The 27,053-nt window shown below is 44.2% G+C and overlaps 1 protein-coding gene across 2 annotated transcripts; it reads right to left on the bottom strand.

The window, feature by feature from the left end:
* Nucleotides 1-540: 540 nt before the first annotated feature.
* Nucleotides 541-24,042, bottom strand: TMEM272 (transmembrane protein 272). 2 transcript variants are annotated; one of them, XM_056327591.1, is made up of 5 exons: nucleotides 23,968-24,042; nucleotides 16,679-16,738; nucleotides 9,943-10,025; nucleotides 5,636-5,745; nucleotides 541-1,002 (listed from the first exon to the last, which is right to left on the bottom strand). In XM_056327591.1, the coding sequence occupies exons 1-5, from the start codon at nucleotides 24,023-24,025 to the stop codon at nucleotides 996-998; spliced, it is 318 nt and encodes a 105-aa protein (XP_056183566.1). In that variant the 5' UTR covers nucleotides 24,026-24,042; the 3' UTR covers nucleotides 541-995. The 2 variants fall into 2 exon arrangements, with proteins under 2 accessions (XP_056183566.1, XP_056183565.1); XM_056327590.1 differs by lacking the exon at nucleotides 541-1,002 and having other exon boundaries at nucleotides 4,705-5,745.
* Between the last annotated feature and the right edge of the window lie 3,011 nt (nucleotides 24,043-27,053).

The raw sequence follows: 27,053 nt of genomic DNA, 5'->3' as shown, positions 1-27,053 counted from the left end.
ATTTATGAACTAGTAATGTGAAATCCATGCAGCAGTAGAATAGCAATGCAAAGAGCAAAAATCAGCAACAATAATAAAAAGGTGTTGTCTATAGCAACTTGTGAACAAATGTGCACAGTGGAATTTTTTTTTTCCCCCACTATTTGCGCTTTGGGTACTCATTTCATATTGGTACTGAAAGGCTAAATATGTTTTTTGCAAAGGTCTGAGAATCAAATCCTTAAGATATGCAGGTACATAACTCACATGGACATCAAGAGGACCTTGTCAAAAAAAGCTTTCATGTATGTTGGCCTACAGGCCCACAGTTTGTATCTCTGAGCATCTCACATTTGAGCTGCTGTACTGCAGCAGAGGGAAAGGTATCACAGATTCCCCCTTTGCTTGAGTACTAAAGATCATGCAGAAGAGCCAGTATGGCTTAGATTCAAATCTGTGGGTGAAATCAATCTCTGATATAACTATTTATCTCAGTGAAATTGCAGCAGGGTTGATTATAATTAGCCTGACTGCTAAATGTAAAGTACCTTAATCTTTAAACTCCAGTCACATAGGCTCATGCACTTACACTGGTCAATATCTTGCCCCCTGCATTTTTATTCAGATGAGACATCTGGTGGAAATTTACTGTTACAAAAATGTATATGTGATTTCTCAGAACTTCATACAATTTCTTTGAAAACCTGTTCTTGCAATATAACCTTGTTCCTTTTAGCAGTTTTCTTGTACTTTGTTTTCTTGTACTATGCACCATCACATGGCACTTGTCAGCCTTTTTTATTTTCCCTCTAAGATTATACCCTTTCAAAACATTTTCTTTTCCCTGGTATGGCTACCACCTGTGGAACTTTCATGTATTGCATCAGTGAACAGTAACCTCAAGAAACATAAGCCAAGAAGCAACAATTTCAAATGGCAGTCCTGATGTAGCAATCCTTTCCATATCATATGTAGAACATACATAGGTCTTCATCATGATGCAGGATCTCTATCAATTAGAATCTGGGGAAGATGAATAATCAGAGATAAGATTCAAAATAACTGATCTGGTTTAGAATGTTGTACAATGTATACAAGTTATCACCAGTTTAATCTTCATAGCCCTGTGCCTGTCAAAGCATTTAGGCTCATTTACACCAGCTGTTCACATTTCAGGATCTGACACATTCAGAACAGCTTTTGACATAAGCTAGAATAGCTCCTGCTTCTCTATTTTTTTCTGCAGTCACCTTGTAGTTTTATAATCTAATGTCCTGGGACCTCATAAAGCTCAGAGCAAGTGCTGTGTGAGAGATCTGCTTCTTTTATCCCACAGCACAAGGTTCCTGTTTCTGCTCCTGAAGAGATGTGATATGTCTGATGTTCATCTTTCCTCTCTGGGTCAGCAGGTAGGAACTGTCTGTGTTCAGCATTTGGAATGAAGGAACAAAGCATTTGCCTGTCTGGCTGCGGTTTTTAAAACAGCTGTGGGAAGATGCTCCCTAGAGCTTTGGCGTATTATGCCCATTGCTGAAGAAGGTGGAGTAATGGGAGGAGAAATATACTGTAGGCAATAAAATGTAATAAGGTGATTTATTTCATGGTTGTTACCACTACATTTATGATATGTATATGTCTAGAGTCTGTGTGTGCATGCAAAAATGTCTTTGTGTCTTTATATTATTAGATTTTTGTACTACCCACAACTAGAAGTAAGCAGGCTACCTAATCCATTGAAATCATGTATATTTTTTGCTTTAAAAGCTACAGTTACAACTGGTTTCCTGCATTGTAGTCAACATATTTCTGAGTTCATAATAATTAGCTTAAGGGTGTATTTTTTTTCCATTTGCAGAACACATTTACATTACTGGGGGGGGGGGGCGGAGAAAGAAAGAAAAAGAAAAACGAACATTTCAATTTGTAATTTTGGTCTACTGGCAAAATAACAAAAGTTTTCAAACCAAGGTGTAGATTGTATTTTCAGCCATTTGACCTTTGGGCTGTAATGACTTAATTCCCCCACAGCTGTTTCTGAGGAAATGTGCCTGCTTCTCTAGGGACTGAGCATAGATGTCTGGGACACCATCAGTTTGTGGCAATTTAAAACATTGCTGCTTGCCAAGTTAAGGTGCTGTGGCCCATGCATATGTTCCTAGCTTACCCCAAAGTGAGATAAAGTGCCTTCAATTAAACTACTCTGGATTTAAGCCGAGTGCTTTATTTAGCCATTGGAGCAACCCAAGAGAAATTACACTGCTGATGGTGGGTCAGGAGAAGAGTGGTAACTTAGTCACTGTAACTCAGTTGTACTTAATGATATGCCCAAAACCAGGTGTCCCTGCTCCACACCTGCATGATTTTTGCCTACTGAAGGACACAGTAGCAGTGAAAGTGCAGAAGGCACATCAGGTCTCTCTGGATACATAACTGATGGCTCCAACAGTTTTGGAGGTGTTGATGTTCACACTTACATGTGCCATAGCTTATTTACACAAGTAAAGGTAAATACTATCGATTCGGAATTTTCCTCTCCTAACAAAGCTTTTTTGTTTACTTTGTGTAACTTCAAAATATTTCACAAATGCCTTTTGCTTTGTTAATACTTTCTCCATCATACTGGGTTTATGCCAACAAGGTACTAAACACCAGCACTTTGTTTTGACAGAAGTTTCCCGCGATGTCAATGAAGGCACTGGGTTCTTATACCTAAAGAATTAAGCTTGCGTGGTAGACTGTAAAGAAGCAGTTAGCCTTAGCCTCCCATGAATGAGACACAGGCCTCAGGCTTACTGTTGTGTGGCTGAAGTTTGATAAATCATTGCACATCTGCTGAGCTGCTGTAACTGTGTTCACAGAGGCACACAAAATGCAAGGCAATGTGACTTCGCTTACATCTCCTCCGGGCTGAACTAGAATCACCTCCTATTTGCTCAGATAGGAGTGCATACATCATCACTTGCTGCAAGGTTACTGAATGTGCAGTGGCGTGGGAATCAATTCAGAGTTAATCAGGAGTATGAGCCCTTAATTCTTTGCGATCAAGAATTATTCTAGCAGTGTTTTATAAGAAAGGGAAGTTTGTACTGGAGTCCTGTGTATCTACTTTCTTGTTAAATCTCTTTTACATTATCAGCTGAGTATAATTTTCTTTTTTATGCCTGTTCTAAGCTTTTGGGTAAAGTTCATGAGTAACGATAAACAGCTGCTTTGTTGCATTCAAGTAAGCAATGGAGTTATGCCTGCTGATAGGCAGTTTCTTAAGTGCTTTGGCATCTTAATGAATGAAAGACGCTTTCCACTGAGGGTAAGATCGCGTAGATCAGTTTAGAACTGAAATCCAGGAGCCCAAGTGCTGAACCAGTGGAGTATTTGGGGTGGGAAGGAGGAATTCTAACATTCCACTGATGGAAGCAGTGCAGTTATGTTTCAGAAATGCGTAGTACCCTTAGAAAGGCAGTGGAGAGCACGGGGTGGAGCAGCTTTTGGGAAAACACAGCCTGTGATTTCTCCCAGACACAATCTGAAGCCCACAAACAAAAGGAAAGATTTCCACTGGTCATATCTCCCTACATACAATGATGCATGGCCTAAGTCAGCCAGCAGTGTTACTAATTCCCATTCCATGGATTTCTGAGCAGAGACAGCCTGACTGTGACTTCTCCTGAGTGGCTGCTGCAAAGCCGCGGAATGCTACACTGATGCGGCCCTCTTAGCGGATTATTTCAACCTTTATCCTACCTTCTTTCTAAGATTAGTTTACTGGAAATAAACAATTTTTAAAGCCAGGACCTGAATTAAAATCCTTATGGACCAAATACACCCTTAGTTATCAATACGATAGCCCCTGAGAAAAACGTTTGCGGTTGAAGACAGGTGGTTTCCACAGATGTCACAGTGTGTTCAGCCTCATCCCGGGAAGGACGGTTGAGCAGAGCCTGTTTAGCTATGGCATACTGTTAAGGTTCTTTTACAGATCTCACCCTTCCACAGGCATTGTATAATTCTTTTAGGTTTCTCTAAAACAGAGGTTTCAGCTGTGTGGGTTTTGACAGAAAAAATACCCAAAACACACATCCTCTTCCTGTGTCTGGGGCCACTCTCATGCTTTTATAAAGGGGAGCCCCTCCATTTTGACCATATTAACAGAAGCGCATAAAAGTGAAAGCATTCATCAACACATGAAAAACAGCCTACCAGGACCAGTTACAGGCTTCTTCCATCATGTCACAAAACAATTGCCTCTTGTGCATGCTGGTGCTTTTAAAGCTGACACTGTTGTTGACTTAAAAGCTGTTTGCATTACATCTGTGCCTCAAGTATAAATTTTCATATGTACAGCACCAAGGTGAACAAATCAAACGTACACTCACACCGCAACCAGAGAACTGCCGTAGCAAACACATCCACCTGAAATTCTCACATCCCTGCCCATGCCTTATTATCGTGTTTTATATTTTACATCTATATTTGTTATATTTAAAATTTATATGTAAAATGCCAACATCGTTTTTCTATGAACTTGATCACAATGGTTTGAAAACCACCTTTGTGTTGCTGTGGTGCTGACAGATCACCGCTCTACAAAAAGTTGAAGGGTCCCCCTAGACCGAGGAATGCTGAGCCCATTGGTAAAGCACCAATTTGGTACTCTGTAGCTCAGTTCCTTATTCTGGTGATGACTTGCAAAGTGGCCTTGGCTCAGTTTGGATGTATCAGAAAAACACGGATATATTCAGACTATCTGGTCTAGCACCAAAGTTACATATAGATGCTTTCTAGTATAAGTTCAGAAGAGACCTGGGGGCCGTATTCAGGCTGCCTTTTATACACGCTTGTATTGCAATCATAGCTACTTACAGGCTGGTCCAACAGTGGCCTGAATAGCTCTCCAGTGAGCATCTACGTTACTGTCAAAGTCCATGCACCATGCAAGGTGGTCTGAATACAGCCCTTTACCTCTTTGTCTCAGCTCCCTCACCTGTAACACAGGGACAGCAGCACACCCAAGCAAGGCTACGGAGATATTCGGATCCAGTGAAGACAACATGGCTACTTTTATAGGCAAAGGTATAGTATGCTGAAACAACATAAGGGGACCTGGGTTTAAAGGAGTTTGCCATCTGCAAGAGCTTACTTCAGATAGAATATCCAAGAGTTAAAAAAAGGGATGTACAAGTTAGCAAGAGTGCACCCTGGCACCCATAGCAGCAGTTTTACATTGACTTTGCTGTATTTCAGCTTAGCAGTTTCCAGATGGCACTGTATTTTACAATTTCCTCTTGCAGTTGACTGCTATCATACATATATATAGTACAACAAAGATGTACACAAGGATGAATTATTGCCTGTTCTTTGTTGTACATGCTTTCCCAAACATCTGGGGTTTTATTTATGTGACATTTAGTCTTCCTCAGAAGAGTATCTTTGCCTGGAAAAACAATATATGCAGCAGCTGCAAAAGATGAGGAGAAAGAGAACAGTATGGCTAATAATGAGAACACCAAAGGCAAAAATGTACAGGGTTTTGTCACAGTAATCCTGGGGCTGATGGAAAGGTGGGATGAAATTTGGCAGGTACACAGAAAAAACCCAGTAGTTCCCAAGAATGAACCAGAGAAAGAGGAAAAGGCTGAGAGTTAGATGAATGTAGTACTTGTGAGCATTCTGCCTCCAGGGATATTCGTCGTCATCATCATCATCAATCACAACAGACTTGGAAAGCAACTGCCTCATCCTGGTTGAGTCGTACAGCAGGAGAGTCACCTGGAGGCATTGGAGGAGAAAAGGCAGTAAGTAATGGGCTGCGGGAAGTCTGAAAACCTGGCCATGGCCAGCCTTTGAGCAGAATTAAAATGCGTGTGGGGAAAAACACATGAGAGAAAGCTGAGGACCCACAAATGAGACAGATCCTGCTGGAAAATAATGCAGTTTTCCCCTACACCAGTGAGATTTAGGCCAGACATTGGGGAAAAAAAAACCAAAAAACAAAAAACACTTGCCAACGGTAAGAATGGAAAGGCATGAGAACAGATTGTTTAGGGAGACGACAGCAGCTCCTACGCTGAAGACCTAAGAGCAGATTAAAGGAACTGCTACATGACTTAAGTAGAGTGGTTCCTGCTGTGTAGTGGGTGGATTTATCTCTCCTGTTTTCCATGGCTATGTAGGTGAATCAGCTTAAATAAAACTATGAAAGTATCTAGACTATGACCTAAACCCCAAATAAATTGCTTCAGCTACTTAGAATGATTCTGTCAAGTTTTCTTCAATTAAATGTAATTTTTTCAGATTGCTCCGTTCCTGCCTTCAGTCAGAACGAGCAGAGAAATAGGTGGAATACTATGACAATGTGAGGTTGGGAAGGTCTGGTCTACAGGGAAATGCAGTAGGATTCATCAGCAATGCTTAGAAGTTTTCTAGTTTACTCTGGGCAATACAAAGTATGTAGGTAGGCGTCACAGCACTCCCCAAACTATCAAGCTGCAACAAGGTCTTTTACCATCTCATACCAACATACTCTTCATGCCAGTCCCTCTGATACCCTCTCCTAGTCTCTCCTCATCCAGGGCATGCTCTTCTCTCTGCTTCTTCCTCCTCTCCCTTCCTTGGCTGCCCAACCCCTTAACAGAACCAGCCACAGCTGCACCTTATCCACATCAGCCAACCCACCGCCCCTGAAGCCAGCCCACAGCTCTATATTATCATTGCTAATTAACCCAGCTTCATTCCTTTACAGGTAGGTAAGTAGGTTGTATGTAGGTGTGTAGAAGCTTTCAAATTTCTGTCCCCAAATGAGTTTCTTAATTTTGGTAGATTTATAGGTGAGGTATATAAAGGGTCCGACAAGGATTTGAGCCAAACATTGTGAAAGCTATGTTCTTGCTACACCTGAAACACTTGGCCCAGTCTTCAAGACACTAGCTATTGTTATCACAATTCCCATTTTTAGGTTCCTGTGCAAGTCTTCCTGCAGTGAGCTGTGTCTTTGGGAAAGGGACTCTCAGAAACCAACTGAGCAAGGAACTGCCCTGGCCAACCAGGAATAAAATTCAGATGGAGAGGTAAAAAGTGTGGATTTTTGAGTGGCTATGGGGAGTGACATACTGTCCAAGCAGGGGTTCTCAGCTGTGTTCTCTCCAAGTTATATTCTGTGCTCATTCTTCTCTTTGAAATGTTAGTCTGGGTGCCAAATTTTCTACAGGCAACGCTTAGCATGAGGATCCAGGGCATCCTGGGAAGAGGATTCTCTTGTTCTTCCCTGTAAAACTATTCAATTATATGTAAACAATTACATACTTGTTCAGAAAACCAGCTATTTTTCTAGCCCAGGTGTTGGTACCAGTTTGTGAGAAACAGAGATTAAAGTCCCAGCACCAACACAGGCCAAAAAAAATGGTGTTTCCACTGGATGTCTCACATCCAGCTGAGTACTCAGACTGGTAGGCTTGCTCAAATGAGCAGGGCATCTTCTTTTCAGGTGAACGTTTATTTTAGGCAGGCTCATGACACACAGGAGAGATAAACATATCTGGCCAGTGGGTCTGAGTTTTCCACATAGGGACCTGTGGCTGGACTGAAGCTCTGTGCAGCTTGCTAGGGTGGGCTTAACACATAGGCAGCTGTCTGTACTCAAGCTTCACCAAGCCTAGCAGCGGGAATGGTGAACACTGGTTTTGAGGAAGTCAGAGGAACCTCCCAGGTGATTTATGCATCTCAGCTACATCTTACCAGTTCATGGAAAGTGCATTTAATTCTTATGGATACTGCCTTGCCAAGCTGTGATTGAAACAAATTCTGGCACTTGCTCACATTGTTAATTACTGCTGAATATACTTTTACGGAGGAGCATGACATGAATTCAGCAGGCCTTTCTGGATGTTGTAGAATGGTTTGGTTGCTTTGGTGAACATCTGTAGGTTACCATTGCCTTTTAAAAGACCGAAGGTGATAAAGAAACAGATGAGGAGCCTACAGATCTATGCAGATGTGGGCCAGAATGACTTGCTATTACATGATGTCCATCACTGGACAGTGTTCATTCAAGCTTCATCCTATACACATTCTCTGACCTTTTAACTTTCAGAGGTCAAGCAAAAAAACCCCAAACTTCAAGGTCAGTGAAGTCAGTGCAGTCTGATGAACACAACAGGGGGCAGAGCTGAGACAGGTCGAATTTGACTACACTGTGAGATGACACATGAGTTAAGCCGATCAAATTCTGACTAAATGTATTGCCAAACAGCAAAATAGGCAGTCCTGCTGTCAACTGAAGCCAAATTCAAGCCATTATTTGGCGTCAGCATAAATATTAACTGACCCACTTACCGTCTTATTCAGGGTAAGAAAAACTGACTTTAAACCAGAAATTGCTAAGAAACAGTCAACATTTTTTATGTAGGCTTCAACTCACTAGCATTAAAATTTCCTTTTGATTCTGCTCTAATCTTTTCTAAACTATTATTAAATGAACCTTTGATTATACAGATAAGTCCACTGGTATGATTGAATGGCTAAGCATTTCTCAGTAGAACTCTTAACATAGCAAATTCCTCATAACAAGATTAAGCACTTTCTTTTTTTCTCCATTTACTTATTTACTGACCAAAGGTCCTCAGGAGGAGGATCCATGTCCCAGTGATGTACTGTGGTTTGTTTACCACTGTGAAAGAGTGTAGGGGATGCAGAGACCTGCAGAGGAATATTCTTTCCCACCTTTCAATCCTAGATCAATTCTTTTGGGCTAGAAACATAATGAAAAGGAAACATAGCTACCTCCTGTCTGCAGCATCTGCTGGCTGCAATATGCAGTGCTGTCAAATGGGAGACGGGCAGATTCCCTTTCAACGGACAGGCTGCCTGCACTGAAACATTAGGCCACAACCCATCAGGTCTACCCTGCCTGCTCTGCCAATGCTGGGCACCAGGAAGGTAGGCTGGGTACCAGCTTGCTGCTGCCCCCGTTAGCTATCCAGAGCAGCCACTGCTACCAGTACAGATGCTTCCTCCAGCAGCAGCACTTGCTGTTCTTAGCCCTTCATGCCCTACCAGTGCCAGTTCCAAAGTTTTTCCTTCAGCTCTGTCCCTTTCCCTTCCTTTCACAGGAACATCACTGGGACAGCAAAAAAAAAAGTTTTGCTTAATCCTGCTGAGAAGCCCTAAAGTATCTCTGCAATCTGTTGTGACAAGCCTTTAGCAGACAGTTAACACCATCTGCAAAGGGACTGTCAGAAAAAGACAATCCTTTACCCTAGAGTAAATGCAGAGTTATAGCTTTATAGTGATGGGGGTGTGACATGGATGTGGGGGTGTCTCTACCTGCCAAGCAGCCACGCTCTGGGTCAGTGAAGATACAGTGAGCACAGTCCACTAGAAGACAGGTAGCTGTGCTTAGAAAACGCTGTGCCTGGATTCATAAACCTTGCTGCGATACAAGGATATATTTCCTCTGGAAGGAAGCTATGCTGCTGCATAGTCATTGCTTCTGGCCAGGCAGGTCATGGGTGGTGGGAGTAAATTGAACTTGTGAAGGACTATGTACAAACACCTGTAGTTTTATAGTATTCCCAAAACTAGGAGAATAATTTCACTTTTTGTCCAGCCTGTGTGTCTGAAAACAAAGGAAAAGGTTTGGCAGGATTGGAGGACTGCTTGTGGAAATAAGACCCCATTTACCACAGGCATCCATGTTACGTAGTCATTTCCCTCGGTAGAGATGGTAGCACAGATGCTGTGATGTAGGAGAAAGTCACACCACAACGTGTGGGACAATGCTGAATGCTGAACTCATTAGCATCTCACTTGGCTGATGGGTGCTTTAGGTGCTGGAACAAGCACAGTCCAATCTCAATAGCTCTCTTCAGTACTGCATGCACATAGCTGTCTGGAGCCATCATTATGTCTTAACTAGCAAGTCAAAGTCTAGTCACACAAAATATTTTTCACACACAAAAGGCACATTACCTTTAAGCTGCCAATCACGCCACCCACCAACAGATATAATGGAATTAGTGGCTGAACTGGGCAATCTTCCAAAAACTTCATTCCTGAACAGCAAAAATGAATGTTTGTTATCTCAAGTGATCAAATAGTGGAACAAGCTGTACAGTGAAAACTAAAGATGCTGTAAGTGAAGTGTAGTGCTTAGATCCAAGACTTTTATCCAGCATTTGTTGAAATGGGGGCTGAATTAAAGGGGGTTTGGATCTCCCATTACAGGAGTGAGGGCCATGAACAAGCAAAAGGCAGAAGGAAGAGAGGCCACAAAGGTAACAACAGCAGTACTGTTGTTCTGGCATTACTGATGGGAGCCATGTACAGAGGTTATTAACTTCAGCCACTACATCTATGTTTAATGAACAACTGACTGAGCTGGACAGGAAATTTTCATCAGCAGTAGAAAATTCATTGAAAATCAAAACTCTTTGTGAAAAGAAAGAATTCCGATAAGCTTCTCCCAGGCCTTTCCTGCTCATTAGCTCCCATGAGCGTGGCATGTTCCTGAGTCAGATGCCTTGAAGCCTAGGAGCCAGTGCCTGTGGGAGTGCCTGGAACCATTTTAGCTTCCCAGGCAGCTCATAGGGAACCACAGAAGCTCAACTTTCCAGGCTGTTTGGGTTGCTGGAGGCTAAAAGCATTGGTTGTTATGGAGCCAGGGATCCTGGCAACCCTCAAATCTACTGCTAGAAAGGGAAAGCTGGGTAAGTTTCAGGGAAAGGGGTGTATGGCAGTGTAAGGATGTTGCTGGCAGTAGGCACTGAAGCTTGTGGTACAGGTCTGTGGCAGTGAGACTCATCTGCCCAAATATAGATTTCTGCAATGCAGGCATCTGAACTAGTTTCCTAGACTCTATACTCAATAGGGAGAAATAGACACTTGTAAAATTCAATGCATCTCATCCTAAGATAGGCATTTGAAATAGGTCAGATGAGTTGGGCCCTGAAAATGCCTTTTTATCTCCATGGCTGTACAAGGCATCTAGACAGGCAGCTGTAGATACCTAAAGTTAGATGAGATTAATCCCCTGCCTGAGTCTCTTACCCAGTGGCATCCTCAGTCATTTCTAAACTGTTCATTACACTATAATTTCATTGTTATTGATCCCATGTTTCAGAGCTTTGACTGATCAGTTGCAAAGGACAGAAAGGATTTGCTGTTTTCTTCTTGTTGTAAAAGTTTTCAAGGAGAAATTTTGACTTTTCTCTGAATAATTTGGGTTATCTAGATGCAGGATCCCGAACGCAATGTGCTGGTCCTAGTGCTGTCTCTCAGGTGGAATGTCTTGCCTCCATGTTGCAAACTACACTGAGCAGAAGGGATCAGGAAAGAAGTACCAGTTGATTTTTGCCTTCTGTTTTTGCCTTCTATAGCTATAATCTTCAGCTTGCCAATTTGCCCACCATATCCACTGCTATTGCTGGTCCAGAACATTGCTGATGTCCTGAACCTCTCCTGTGCTCTTTGCATAGCATAATACAGGTGTTCTGGATTGTGGTTGCTTGCTATAGATCTTACGTTAGTCATAGGATGCAGGGCAGTGTTTTGTGACCTGCTGTGCATGAGGGCTATGGGTCCAGTGGACTCTTCTATGCTAAGCATTTATTACCAGCCTTCTCATAATTGAAAAGAGCTGGACTTTGATGGATTTGGTCTCTCTCCCTTTTTGTCCCTTATTGCAATGCTGTAATTTTGTGTTCATTTTGCCACTGTGTAACACTGAGACCCGCTCATACTCCCAGATTTACAGGGGTGGGCAGCAGGGAAATTGTCACAAATTACATCATTTTCAGAAAGCAGCTTCCAGGGTTTCCAGTCTTTGGCCCTATAATAGCCTGCTATAAAAGCAACTGGCTAGGGATCTCAGAGAATATATTTCAGTTTAGGAACCTAGGTAATTGTTATTTCTAGTGTGTTACTGAGATTTTGGTTTGAGGCAAAAAAAAAAAAGAAAGAAAGAAAACGTGCCAATTTTTTTTCATGGAGCTGTGATTCTATTTCCCAGACAGATCTGTTATGGAGTCCTTTCATATATGTAACATGACAGCAGTCAGTCTTGGGAAAGATTTGAACGACAAGCAGTGGTACTCTGTAGGTTTTGGGAGAATGTTGCAGGCAGATATGATGGCAAAAGAGGAGGTGAAATGGGGTAATACAGTAATAACTTAAAAAATACAGCACTATGAGTGAATAGGAAATATGGACCTCCTGTTGACAGATGGGGATTGGCATTTCTTGCAGTGAAATCTAGGCACACACATCATGTGCCAATCAATTCACACACAGCACGTGCCTGATTTACTTGGGAACACCAAACTAGTAGGAGAGCATCAATTTTTCCCATTCTCTTCTTTCCCATGAGCACTAGGTATGCTTTCCTTTGACTGTTAATGATGGGGTATATGGACCATGAGAGACCAAAGCTCTGCTTCTGGTGCAATGCTCCCTGCAAGCCATAGCAATCTGTGGTTTATAGCGAAGAGCAATTAAACCTGACTGTTGCAGCACAAGCAAGCTATCAGGCTGCAACAAGGCTTTACCTTCAGTCAGATTCTACTGCCCATGCTGTTTCTCCTCCCTCCAGAAGCCAAACCCTACCACTCCTCCTCCATCCAGCCCCCCCTCCCACAATCCTCAGAGCTATTTAACTACTTAGCGGAATGAGCACATCATCCATGTCAATCAACCCACTGCCTTTGAGGCAAGGCCACAGCTGCATATTATCAATGCTAATCAACCCACTGCCTTCATTTCTCTACACCTGACCACGACACAGACCAGCACGAGTCCAAATGAATAAACCAGCAACCTTTGCAAGATCAGACACAGCAAGGGTGTCCAACAGCTTACACAATGCCCAGGGGAAAAAAGAGATGGGAGTCTTGGGGAAGCAGAGGTACTTGCACATTTTACCTCTTGGGTACCACAGAACAATGCTGCAGTGGGATGCAGGACGCAAAGTCCAGCCAAGTGGAAAGTGCACTCACGAGTGATCAGGATATGAGCTAAGGACACCGTTTTGGGCAGTGGCCCACAACGGATCACTAATAACCAAGTGCCCTTGTGACTCACAATTATGCATGAGATGAGGGGTCAGGATGTATGGAAGCCAATACAACACTGGCCTCATTTAGCTGCTTTGCTCTTCTCAGGTAGCCGAAAATGGCTGAAGAGCATCCCATAGCAAAGGAGGGCTGCTGTATAGCAAGGCTAATCTGATGTCTGGTGCCCGCTCCCCACCTTCTCTTCTAACATCAGGCAAAGGACACAACATGCCAGGCCATTTTCAGTTGTTCCCAGTGGATGACTGCAGCTGCCATCACTTAAAACAGACCTCAGTTGAGCCCTGGACTGTTGGCTTTACACTAGGATCTAGGTGCTGCAGAAGATTTGTCTCCAAGTAATTGATTCTGGACACCATTTTATCAGAAAGCGTATCAGCAAATCAGAGGAAACTCAACAGAAGCAGTGAGTGGCTGAAGGACTGAAATGCAAGGAAAGATTATGTTAACCATAACCGATAAAGAATAAGACTGGCTGTCACGTAAAGGTACAGAGCATAAGAATAGGTTTCAGACAGCTATGAGGAGCTCTTGAGAGTTGAGGAAGTATTTGGTGTAGATATGAGCTTGAGGGGTAGTACTGGGTTAAATTTGAACAGGGGAAAATGTAGACTGCTTATTGAGAAAATTATGTCATCATCAGCTTTCAAATGTGATTTAGCTACCCATGGGGAACACTGTGTGTAAAGGTAGTCTGGACAACATACAAGAATGCATTATTGGGACCAATCCTTCACTGTCCCAGAAACTAAAAAAAAAAAATCTCAATAAATGTCTATGAGGTCCTTCCATAGCTCTCTCTATTTTTGGAGTGTTTAGTGAAAAAAAAAAAAGGGATCATCCCTACCAGTAAAAATTAGAAAGCTGCTAAACAGTCTGTGGCTTAAATGATGTCACCAGTCTGGAGCCTGGAAAATTTGCTGAGTCCTTGTCATGTATCTTGACTTATATTGTGATTTACAGTACTACCAAATTTTAAAAGTGTACAATGTTAGCGTGTAATTATTACCAGGGCTACCAGTTACTAATCTCTGATTTTGGACAAATATTATTATAACTTATTTACTAACATTTGAAAATAACTCACATTTTTCCTCTACAAAAAGCAAGAGCCAAAACAACTGGGGGCATATCAGCACATCAGTTATTCTCTGAGATCATGGTAACAGAATGTTATCAGAAAATCAGAGGCTTTTGCTTGGATAATAAATATCAGCATTTTCCTTGACATTTCATTTTCCTAAAAATGCCTTTGCAGATACGTAGCTGCAGGAAACCAATATCCTCTGACAACACTATATTACAGTGACATTATCTCTTAATTTCAGTAAGTTGTGGAACAAAAGAGTTCTATGTCTGATGCATGAGATACCAGGGCTCCAAGCTAGTATCTTACTCTATATACTTTCCACTTCTCACTGATCTTAAAGTTATTATGAAATATTCCTAGGAAATTATATTTATAAGTGGCCAGATTCCAGCCCCGGATTCATTTCCAGAAGGTTGGCTGTCAATATGCAAGCAAGCTGTACCACACTTTGAATTATACCTTCCCACCCCTATTCCACAGCTCAGGCGTATTCAGCCTGGGGAAAAGCTAAAACGAAAATCCTCTTAACGGATAAATAGCAATTTTAAGTCATGGATAAGCATAAAAGCCTAAATGTTGAGATGTAACAGTTCAGTCCGTTTCCCTACTTCCTAATTGCTTCTTAATCCCTCATTAGAACTCCCTAATTCCTAATTAGGACATCCTAATCAGAATCCTACCACAGTCATCACTGGTACTCAGAAGGCTGCAGATAAAGGAAGCAGCACCAACCTTTAGCTGAACACTTTTTTGCGGGTTTGGCCAGCTGTAATGTGCCAACAGCCTAGGTGTCCCACTTCTTCCTTAAAACTCATCTCATCTCAATGCAGACACCTAAAAGAGGGTATGGGACTTTCACTCTCAGAAATGCCCATTTCTCTTAACCGCCTGCAAGGGCATCACATGGCACTTAGCTTGGTTACAGATGCATACAGTCCAAATCTAGGTGGGATGCATCTTGCCCACAGCAGCTGCACATAAAGTTAATTTGCACCATCTTTCATGAATAATGAGGCAGAAGGTGAACAGCTTCTCAAGGACACCCATCTGGAATGATTGTTAGGGCTCTTGAGGACAGGACTTAAAATTCAGAGTGATCTGGATACACTGGAAAAAGACATCCCAAATCTATGAGATGACAGACGATAAAGCTGAACACTCTGTATAGGAGAGAAAACTTCAATGTAAATAAAAAATGAGAAATGTCTGATAGGGAGCAGCACTGCCAAATCTGGGCTTACAACGCACCATAAACTCAATTGGAGCCAATGAGTTGGTGCAGAGAGAGCATCTTTTATTTTGAGGTGTGTTTACAGGAATCCTGCATGTTAAACAGAAGAGCTAATTATTCTGCACTGCTCATTCCTCAGGTCTCAGCTGGAGTCCTGTGTTCTTTTTTTTTTTTTTTTTTTTTTTTTTTTTATGAGGGAAGAAAAATAGTTACATTGGCCAGAGGCCAAAGGAGGGAGAAAAAAATGGGGGGGGGGGGGGCGGGGAAAGCTACAGAAACAGTGAACTGTGGGGTCAGGATGAAAGATGTACGTTTTTAAGATCTCTGGGAAAAAAAGAGAAGATGGAGTGGGGTTATAATAGCAGCCTTCAAAAACAGTTCAAAGGTTCTGTTGAGTAGGGCAGTGACCAATCTGTCTTTGTGACCACAGTGGATAGGACAGGCTGTAATCTGTTTAATTTGCCATAGGGAAGATATAGGTTGGATATGGGGAAAAATATTTTGTCTGTGAGAGCAATAAAATGCTGAAATAGGCTCCTTGGGAAGCCATGGAATTTCCTTGAGCAAGGACAAGTCAGACATCTGTCAGGGATGCCGTGAGCGTGTGAGCCTGTCTGAGCGGTGGTGGGCTGGTGTCTCTACCGATGTTTCTGAAGTGGAGGTTGCAACCCATGTGGAGGATGTGAAAGGCCCAAAGGGAGCAATGAAGTGTTAGAAAATGGTTGGTTAAAAAAAAAAATCTATGTTAATGGTGAGGAAAAAGTGACGCTTAAGAAGAGCCTTATGCAGTTTAAAAATGTATAAAATTTGCAACTCAAAGGATTTTCTTTTCCTTTCTTAAATATTTGATCTTGAAATGCTACTTGCAAATCCAGCCTGTGGGGGGTTATACAGAGATAGATCAGCCAAAAAGCAGATCTCACTTTCAAAAAGGTGGAGAAATAGCAGCCTACATCATCTCTTCTTCCTTTCCAGCCCTATGCTCCTGAGATTTTTATAGTGCAGTTAATACAGAGGGATCCTGATTAATGAAATCTTCTCATGTGTCAGATTCTGAGCTTCCTCCCACAGACAGAGCCCTGTACTGAGGTGAGACACACTGGAGGGGTATTTAAGACAAATAGGGTCAGAATTCAAGTGCTGCTTCTTCTCCACCATGCGGTATGGGCTGGGATTCAGTTTGAAGATAAGGTACCAATACACAGGTGCAACAGTTGGAAACTTTTAAGTTTCCTAACTCCTTTCTCCTACCAGATGTGTTAACCTGACACACAGTGCCAGAAAGTTCCTATTTTTAAATTGCTTTAGCAGTCAACTTACCTATAAAAGTCATGGACAGTGGTAATGCAAGGAAAGTGAGGAGCCCAAATATAAAGCAAGCTGTGAATGAGAAAAGAAAGACAGTGTTATTGTGGCTGGTTGAAGTTTAGAGACCAGCAAATCCATCCAGTGCTTTACAGATGCTCTTTATCTATAAAGTTGTGTAGCAAGAAATGTAGTGCACTTGTTGGGGTGGGAATATCATATTTATGGTGCAGCATTTGAGATGATGGGACCAGCAAGTGGTTTATCACTCTCCCAGAGCTCAAGCTTCCATTTTTTATCTTGTACATTGTTAGTCCTTGTATCAGCAGAAAAGCAATGGGAGACACAAACTGCTTTTGTTGCTACTACTTCTAGCTGTCTTATTGCAAGGGCAAGGACGCAGCCACTGCTGCCTTAGTCTGCATCAGCTTCGGAGACACTGCCAGGTGACTGTGCAGTAACAAGTAACTTTGCATCAGCTAATCCATGGCAAGTGATGAGCCGTATCTGTTTGCTAAGCAAATAGCGGCTTTAATGCCATTCCACTTAGTTTTCACTGATAGCTAAATAAACTGTCTTTATTGCAAATGTGAATAGTTTCTGGCTGGTCTATCTCCCTGATCAAGCTCAGCTCATCAACACAAAGGCAGCAGCCCTGCTGCAAGCACTGGGACTTGTCATTGGGATAGATCAGCTTATGCTGCATGGAAGGATGCTCTTTGGGGTGCACATAGACTGTTCCCACAGGTGAGTGGATCTGAGGTGCTTAGCTACTCCCCAGAGAGCTGCTGGTGTATCTGAACCCTGATATTTTCCCAGCATAGCCTGATGCTGCAGAGGACGAATGCTTACCTTTGCAGAAAGTGAGAAACAATAGCGCCAAGAACAGTGTGAGCAGCCTGTCTTACCAGAGCTGTCACCTCTGTGCCTAATCATGAACACTTGGCATTATTAAAGTGAAACACTGCCCTGCAAAAGGAGAGTAAAACATAATGAGGACATTCGGTGGCAAGTGTCCCCGGAGACTGGTTCTGCAAATGGCTCAGTCTGCAAGTAGATGCCTAAAGGAGGCAAAAGGGTGGTAAGCAGTGGTGGACATAGACTGCAGAGGGGCTGAGAAGATAATAAAAGGAGTAGGATGTCTCCTTGGAGGCTTATGAAAAAAAATCTTGGAGCAAGCATTCGGGGTAGGTTTGGAACCAGCCCTTCCCCAGGCAAATTTTGTCATGTAGTTCCCCGTGCCAGAGAACTGCAACCTCTGCAAGGCACATGGCATCCTCCTCCCCATGCAGGAGCGGGGACACCGCCAGCACCCTGCGTACAGTGCCACTCTGGGAAATTCTGCAGCACTGCCAAAACATCACCCTCAGGGTGCCTTAGAGAAATAGGGAAACATCATTGCCTCTATTTTACAGAAGGCGAAACTGAGATAGAGGACATAGGGGTGGCATCAAAATTCAGGGCAGATCCACCAGGCTTTCTGCCTTGCAGACACTTTTGATGGGAACACACCATCCCCCATACACTGCTCGTGTTTTCTCCGCAGAGAACGAGGATCTTACACTTCAGCACTTGAGAGACATCTTTCATTCTCAGAACTAGCATGTTTGTTATCTCTATGAATTGGTAGAGACTGAAGATACTTCGAGCTGAAGAAAGCACTTCTGTCCCTTTGTACCACCCCCTCCTGCTCTCCCCATCGGCCAGTCTCTCTTTCATGCACACACGTGTTTGCCTAGGCCCTCCTGTCTCTTGAATGCTGCACAGTACAGAAATTCTTCTGCTTGAATAGTGTCCTACACTTGACTAAGCTCTTTCAAAAGTTGACAGGGTCTCATTAGAACAACTCAGCCTAGAGCCTCCTTTTTCACCACATGTCACATTTTGTGGTAGGTCCTCTTGCTGTTACATTATCTAGACTATTATTTTCATATTCAGAAGCAACGGTATTGTAGCTGAGATGGCCTTCCAACACACCCATGGACAGACATCACCTAACAAATACTGCCCACACCCTGGGCACCTCAATTATCTGGTATCCAAATGAGTGCAGTTCAGGCCTGCAGGAGTTGCGCTGACTGCCTCGTGCTGCCAGAAGTCCTGTCATCACAAGGCAGCTCTCGGAGCGGCGTCACCCCTCTGCCTGCAGTTTCACAGCCACCTCCTGTTTCTGCCCTTGCTGCACAGGCAAGTACTCAGGAGCCCAGCAGAAGGAGGCATCATGTCATTTCTTAATCGTGCAGCACATGGTCTGTCTGAGCCCCAGGGAGAGATGCTGCAATAAGCTCTGTAAAAGGCTTGGGAGGGGGCTGTGTATATGTGGGGCTGCGCATCTGGCACGCAGGTGTCCGTGTTTGCTTCTGTCGAGCAACTACCCGATAGCTTGATTTTGGAGGGGAGAAATGGGAGGTAGGGACCACCGGAGCTCAAGAGGAAAAGATAATGGTTCATTAATTCCCCTCCCAAAGCAGTCCCTGGGAATGTATTTACTCATTATCTCCCCATTCAGCTACAGCCTCTTAGGTCTCGAATTGAAGGGGCAGATGCATAGTCTGGGAAGGCTTCCAGACCCATGTTTAACAAAGTGAGACTCTCAACAATTGACTACACAACTGGCAGGGCTCCGCAGCCGCTCTCAATGCCACTAGCAGCACTAAAACCTGTTTTCCCCCAAATTTGTGTGGTCTTTTCACAGCAGTGCTGCTCAGCCGGGACACATGCACTCTCTGCCTGGATTTGTCTGGGTTGTGCTGCCCCGTTCTGGTCTGAAGACAAATTGCTTAAGAAAATTGTATTTGCCGCAGGGTAGCACAGCTCAGCAGAGAGGATGCTGCTATCTGTGCAGTTTCACATGTGGGACTTGTGGTATTTTTAAGTCAGTGGTATCACCTCACAGGCTGGTCAGAGAAGGCCCTGGACCCATTCCTAGAAAAAGTAGCAAAAAAGGGCGGGCAGTCTCTAAAATCACAACAGGGTGAGGGAAGTGTTCCTGGGCATGGCTCAGAAGGGTATCTGCCCTCGGAAGCTGATGTCAGGGCATCAGGCAGGAGCCCCTGCTCTGCACCGCCAGGGCAGCTCGTGGTGTGGCACTGGTGAAGTCCTGCTTTGGGAGGCATTGGTGAGTGAGTCCCAGTGTGCCAGGAAATGGGAAGAGCTCCTGCCTGGGATCACAACAGCGGAAGAGGAGAGCAAGTGGCTGCACGTCTTGCACATTCCTTGAAATCTGTGGTCACAAAAATTAGATCAGTGGGTGCAGATTTTCTCTCTCCTGCCCAGCAGGATGGTCAGCTAATGTAAGTCTGCCATTTAGCTGAGTTATTCCTGCCAGGGTCTCCCCATGGAAGCAAGTGAACTTGGAATCACTGGTAACATTACAGCTGTAGGTCATGGTCCCTCCTGATGCCTGAGCCATTACATCCTCCATAGCCATGCCCCTGCACCACAGATGTCCTCGCCTCCCTCTGCCCCTGCCTGGTTCCCACCCCTGGTTCTGTGCCCAACCTCAGGGCACACAGCCTGGGCTTGGGGGATGTGGGACACATCTGGAGGCCGTATTGGACACCTGTGGGCTCCTCAGACTTTACCTTGCTGCCAAGATTTCTCTAAGCGCTTGGCAGTTTCAAATCAGCTCAGGCTGTCCCTGTTTAATCTGAAGACAGAGAAAAGTTTCTTTTCAGGTAAGAAGGATCCTCACGGGATTTTCAGAAGTGAATTATGAGTATAAATCTCAACCTACCCACTCCTTTTAGGTAGTATGCTAATACTGCTGTAGTGCAACCTACTCAGTAGAGTGTGTGACAAGCTCTCTGATAATAAATACAGTAATAAATGAAGTGTTGTGTACATTACCATCAGTCCCAAATGCTGTTTGTTCTATAGTCTGTCAAGTTCCTGATAAAAAAGGATTTTTTTTGTATTTTTTTTTAAACGAGATGCCATCAGCTTCCAAACAGATTCTGCAGTTACACCAGGATTTATCTGCATGAGCAAGCTGAGCAGCAAAACTCTGGGTGTAAACTCACAGTACTCCCTTTGATGCCCCGTGGGAATGATGCTCTGAAGGGGGATGACTCTCAGCAGTCTGAATGTGAGCAATTTTGGGTCGGTTGGCCCAGTCCCAGGACTGATCATGCCCTGCAGCAGATGCAGATGGTAGTGCGCTAGCTCAGCAAGCAGTGTCAGAGTGTGATGTACAGCAGTGTGGGCACTGGTAGTGAAACAGACTGGAGTGCAGACAGGTAGCAGATATTTTCATCCACATTTATTCCTTCACAGTATCTGCAGATCTCCTGCAGTATTGATAGGGACTCAGAGAAAAGAAAGGATGCAGCGTGTGTGGGTGCTGCAGTGGCAAAGCAAGTCTTGATGGATCTCTCTGGGAACCAGCTCCAGCAAGGTCAAAGTTTTACAGACCAGGAATGAGTCTGCCCATGGCTTTGGTAGCTGCAGATACTGCATGTCTTTCTGGGCTTTTGACTGACAGTCATTGCATCAGATGGAATATGCAGAAAAGACTTGAATGAACTAACTTTGAAGGAGAAGAACTAAATCTGTTCAGCTTGGCTAGCCAACGGCCAAATGAGAGAAAATAACAGCAACGTTGGAGCACTCAGGAATGGACCTGTGAGTGATCCAAAGAGCTATGAAGGTAGAGGCATGAGATGAACTTGAGCAGAAATAAAAATTGCTCTTTCCATGAGGCTAAGTGCCACCAGAAGGAGATATATTGCTGGAATAGTCTTTGGACAAATGACAGGAATCCCACCCCGGGGTGATTTTAGTTCCTTGACCAAACTAGATACTCAGCAGCTGGAGAATTCAGTGTAAGGAGCAGCCATTCCTGTGGAGGTCTCCAGTCCCAGTGCAAAGCCACCTAGGAGGGAGGGGAAGCACAATAAAACCAACTTGCAGACCAAAACCAAGCTCAGGGCCACCTGCTATTTGCTGCGTGCCATCACTGTTTGCTTAGGCAAGGCTGTGTAACTGTGAAGTTGTACTTTGGCACCAGATGATAGGCTATGTCAGTGACATATCACCTAAAATTTAAGTTCCAGTTTCCTGCACTGACACCAGCTATGCTGCTTTCATCAGAAATGGTATAGAATAGGGAGGTGCCATTAATCAAGGAACCTTCAAGATGGGGAGGATGTAGATGTAGATACAGATGTAGGTGTAGGTTAGGGTTTGGGGATTAAGCAATATTGTAGAGTGGCTTGTCTTAATTTTATGCCATGCCTCTAGCTACTGAACTACAATTATGCCATGGTCTAGGTTCTGCATTTGGCCCCTTGTGATTAATTTCCAGATGTACTTCTAAAACAATATTTAAGCATTACATAAAGAGCCACCAGTTTGCTTTGCAATAGACCCAGGGTAGTGGATTAGCCTTCTTTTTTTTTTTTTTTTTTTTGTCAGTTAATTAAAGGCTGCCCTAATGTTCCGAATGTAAATTGCTGTACCAAGAATGAAAAGAATTGAGATGATGCTGCATAGGTAGGTTAACTATTCAGAGTAATTTAAATATCAGGAGACCATAGGTACAAATATGGCCCTGTGCTGAAATGCTCTTTGAAAAATAGACACAGGATGATGAGAAAAAGTGAAATTAAGTGTCACTGCACTTCAGGAAGTTTTGCATTTTAATGAACAGAAAATCAATTTTGGATGCACTAGCTGATCCATAGGTAAAGCTGAGCTGATTTTGAACTTAAATGTAATGAAAACCTAAAGATAATGAGTTTCCTGGAACGGTATTTCTGAGCTGCCTTACTCATGGGTAACTTTGTGGGTACCTGAGAGGGTGCTCCTGGTGTAAGAGAGCATAAATGAGGCAGAACTAATCCCTTTCTTTCAAAAAAAATTCAGAAAGATCACTTATTTTCTCTGTAATCATTAAAGTCCTAGTGGCAATTTAATACCAACAGGGAAAGTGACATTTTGCTTGTAACTGGTAGGAACAAAAATCAGAGAAAATACCACTTTTGCCTTTTGTTATTGTGATATTCACCAATGGGCCCAGATCCCCCATGTATGTCCTCTCTGTGGGGTGTGAGGGAGCTCACACCAGCTGGGTCCCACTCCCAGGGGCTCATCAGGGTGTAATGAGAGTGTTGCATGCTCCACACCCCTCCGTGTTCATCACTCCCTAGCCCTCCTTTCCTCTGGGGCAACGATGAGCACCAACAGGTGGGTTGGAAAACTCCTCTCCTTCCCTGCCTGTGCCAGGTTCCTGTGAGTGGGCCTGGTTTGAATCCAGGCCATCCCACCTGGGTTTGACCAGGGCTGGCTGTCCTCCTGGCTTGGTTTTCTCCGAAAAGTTGCAAGGCAGCAAGTTGTTACGGGGCTTAATCATTAATAAAAGGTTGTTCTGAACTTTGAGAGCCTTTCAAGCTGCTATAAACCCCTTGGTTTTTAACCTCCTGCCAACAACAGTGCTTCGCTGGTCTTACAAAACCTTACCCCTGTGAGGGTATTTTTCCTGTGCCTCTCCATGCAGCTTGCACAGCCCCCAGCCCAGGTCAGCCTTGTGCTGCATTGCTCCTTGGAGAGAAAGAGCCAGCCTGCTCACCCAGCCCAGGAGATGTTGGCTTGTTACACCCCCTCTGCATCCTCCACCCTGGGTGAGACAAACCAGTTGCTTTAGAACTTGAGTGACCCCAGGCTGTCGTGCCAAAGACCTTCATTCAGATAACATGCTTCCCACCCACAACACAGGGCCACTTAGGAGGGCTACCCGTGCCTGCGGTGGCATTGTGCCAGGGGCCAGGCAAGCAGAGGGAAGAAGACCCTGCTCCAAATACCTCTAGGTGAAGGGAGAGCTATTCCTGACCATACTCCATGCCAGCACACAGGCTGGCAACAGTTTTGCTTTGCAGGAATTGCTTCTGGGGAAGTTTGTTCCTAGGCTGGCTGTGCTGCTTTTTACCAGGTGGTTTTCCCTGCAGAAACTTCTGCTGGACTACCTGTAAGGTACCGCTTCAAACAGGAGACAAACACATTATATTGCTTAGGTTGTCTCCTGCAGCCTATATTTAGGTGCGTGGTGGTGTCTGTGTTTGAAATTTTACACTGGTCTGCTATAATCCAAATACTGCAGCAGACAGATGCTGTCAGGATAGAGTCCCTATTGTGTGCTCCATCAGCACCCAAAATTGCCTAGGAAACAAAATACCTCAGAAGGGAGGGAAGAAAAGGATACTTTAGTGGAAGATTCAGGTGGGACTTGGTTTCATCTTAATTCTTGTATATCTGGCTTAGCGACAGAGCTGCTTAAATATGGAAAGGCGATTACTAACAGAACTTACCATTGCTGGCAATTTTAGATATGCAACGGTGGCAAGCTTTCTCGAGGCCGGCAGTCATTGTGAAGAGCCTTTTGGGGGTGTCTGTGGGGATACAGAAATTAATATGGTTATGAGAAGTGTGTTTAACTTACTATCTTGATCAAGAGCCACTCACACACTTAGCAGGCTTTCACTACCCTCAAAAAACTTAAAACATCCCCAAATCCAGACAGCAGCCGTCAGTGGCACATCCAGAGTTTCCAGCAGCTTTGGGCTTGCTTGCTAGTGATGCTGGAGCTTTGGGGTCACAGGAAGGCTGGGGGACAAGTATCTGTGCTGTCTTCCTGAAAACTATAAAAGGTTCTCTCTTGACTTTGATTGGAGGCGGGGCAGGGCAAAGTGTATTTAACCGTTATGAGAAAACTCAGCGAAACGGGTAAGGTTCACTGCACAAACCTCAGAAAAAATTATTTAGTGAGCAAAAATGAATTAAAGAGAAGGGGAGGAGAGAGGATGAAAATAGTTTTAAGGTCGAGGAGGATTCTGAAGAGGAACATAGAATAAAAGCTTCAAACCACAGGGAGTCCAGAACAAGATGCCTTTGGTAAAAAAGTAGCTGGATTAGAAAGTAGCCCTCTGTAAAGAATTTTTACGAGGTGGGTTGAGGGATGAGCAAGCAGCTAGGCACCCAAGGCCTGAGCTCAGACAGTGCCAGACAGCTAAGTAGCAACAGGCATCAATGAGAGCATGGAAGGTTCATGGTTCACACACACACACACACAGACACAGAGAGACACACACACTCACTCGCTCACTCACTCCGAGCCTCAGTCTCTGCCCAGGGTCACCACAGCTCAGCGGCAGCTCTGTGATAGATGAAGGTGTGCGTGGAGGAGGCCAGGATGGGGGAAGCTGCATTTCTGCACATACCTCAAACCAGCCTCTTTAGATTTCCTAATGGTTAAAGAGCAATATTTCAAGCTTAGCCTCATTCTGTTCTGAGATGACATGAAACCTGGTGGGATTTCTCATGTTGCAATGCTGAGCCCAACCTGGCCCAGAGCCTACTAGGGACCACAAGGCCACCGACATACGCTGAAGATAAAGACAGACTTGTACCATGCGTCTGATATGTGGCCATAGCCCCCTCCATAGCCTGTCCAAGCCCTACCAGCCGTGATTGAGCAGAGCTGGCTGTCTCCCGGGAGCCTGCTTTCTCCTGCGAGCCCAGAAACCCATCACCAGTAGCAGCACAGGACCCTGTGCTGCCATGGGAGTGGGGTGGGCTTTGCTCCTTGTGTGTTGGCCTTGCAGTTGCTATTTCCTGGCAGTGACAGCAGTAATAAAGGCAGGTCTGGCTTTACCTGTTGGTGAGCAGCCAGGCAAGGAGCAAGGACTGAGGCTTTTTGTGGACATGCCACCAGGTCAGTAACCCACGCTGAGACACTTGTGTGTAGCAGCCAGCCATCAACATCTATATCTAGATTTCTAGTGTCCATCATCACATCAGGTGTCTCATGAATTTTAGCTCTCCTTCTCCAACCCTCATCTTCGTACTGTGCCACAAACCTCATCTGATGGCTGTTACTGCTGTAATAAGACTTGCAAATCCCAGTGGACATCTCCATCAATACTGGATGATGGACCAGAATAGAGATTACGTACAAGAGCCTCACCTCTGGGGAGTGTATACTGCTCATCCCAAACACCAAATCTTCTTCAGAGCAGCAAATACTCTGGCTTTGGGCTGCAACTGTTGACAAATATTTTAAGGAAGGAAATGAGCATTGTTGCACGCTCAGGGAGAACAGGAAGGAGGAAGGAACACAAGTAGTTTCCATAACCAAATGACACATTAATTTTAAACTTTAAAACTTTTGGCACAGATTTGTTCCTAGAAAGTGTGAGAACAGGCATCCATTCTGAGTATGCATCTGGCTGCTGACACATATGTTCTAAATTATGCAGACATCAGTAATATTAGTTCATGACTGGAATTAATTGTATGGCAGTAATTCTTACAAGAAACCATGTTAACAAAACTAATGCCGTATTAAAAGCTAGTTGAATACCGAATTACCTTGTGCAAAATTGCATGTAGCTGGGAATGCTGTATTTCCATAAGCAGAGGGTAAAAAGTACGTTTTGTCTAAGTGCAGTTATTTTTTTACAGTAAAGGAAAAAAGACAAACTGAAGGACGACTCGGTTTCTGGGGGCATGTCACCACCTAGTGATGGAGCCCAGAAATGACTGTGACTCAGAGCTCTGTGTGTGCAGTTTTAACAGGTGAGATAACGCAAGCAAATTAATGATGGCTGCACACAAAACGTATTCGTACAAGGACACGACACACAACCGCCAGGCAATGGTTTCAGTCCTTCCTCAGACATTGGCTTTGACTCCTACAGGACTAACAAATCCCTCAGAGAAGTCATTATGTTTGCTGGATAAATAGGTGTTGCCCTTTTCCCCCAGCCCTTCTGCAGTGATTTTGCAGAAGTTGCTGTGGGTGTTAAAGATTAATATCTTCCTGTGTGACAATGCATGAGGGTGCTAAAGTGCAATTCAGCAGCCAGATAGCAACAAAACTGTTCCCCAGCTGAAATGGGCAATGATCGCTGAAACTGTCAGGAGGCTGCAAGTAGCGCAGCGTGAAGCCTGGTGGCATGCAAAGGCAGGGCAGGTGTCCTGCCGCACAGTGCCTGCTCCTGGTTTGCTGGTGAGTTGGGAAAGTCACATCCAAAACAGAAAACTCAGCCACAACTAGGAAAAAAGTTAAAGACCAAAGCCAGCTTCTGGATCTCCTCCAATTAGTCCTTCCCTAGGGTCATTTCCCAGGGGGAAGAGACCTCCTCATGGGTTACAACAGCCAGCGGGGGGGACGACAAGTTTCTGAGCCCCTTGCAGAAAGCTGGGGCCTCTCCACAGAGCCACTTTTCAGGGTGGCAGGTTGCAACCCAGCCACAGCAGAGCCACAGGACCTCTGCCTCCCCCAGCCTGTGCAGCACTTCCCTCTTCAGTGCCCTCTCCCACCCGTGGCCGGTGGCCAGGTTTGCCCCAGAGCGCTGGTGCTGCCTGCCTGGCACTCATGCTGTGTCCCACATTG

The sequence above is a fragment of the Falco biarmicus genome, chromosome 2 (genome assembly GCF_023638135.1).
Source record: "Falco biarmicus isolate bFalBia1 chromosome 2, bFalBia1.pri, whole genome shotgun sequence".
Lineage (NCBI taxonomy): Eukaryota > Metazoa > Chordata > Aves > Falconiformes > Falconidae > Falco > Falco biarmicus.
This window is presented reverse-complemented; position numbering and strand designations above follow the sequence as displayed.

Excerpts from the sequence above, each read along its gene's own strand:
- TMEM272 (XM_056327590.1), bottom strand. The coding sequence starts at position 24,025 with ATGACTGCCGGCCTCGAGAAAGCTTGCCACCGTTGCATATCTAAAATT. Across the intron at positions 16,739-23,967 it reads ATCTAAAATTGCCAGCAATG|CTTGCTTTATATTTGGGCTC; the intron begins GTAAGTTCTGTT and ends TCTCATTCACAG. Across the intron at positions 10,026-16,678 it reads ACTGTCCATGACTTTTATAG|GAATGAAGTTTTTGGAAGAT; the intron begins GTAAGTTGACTG and ends TTTGCTGTTCAG.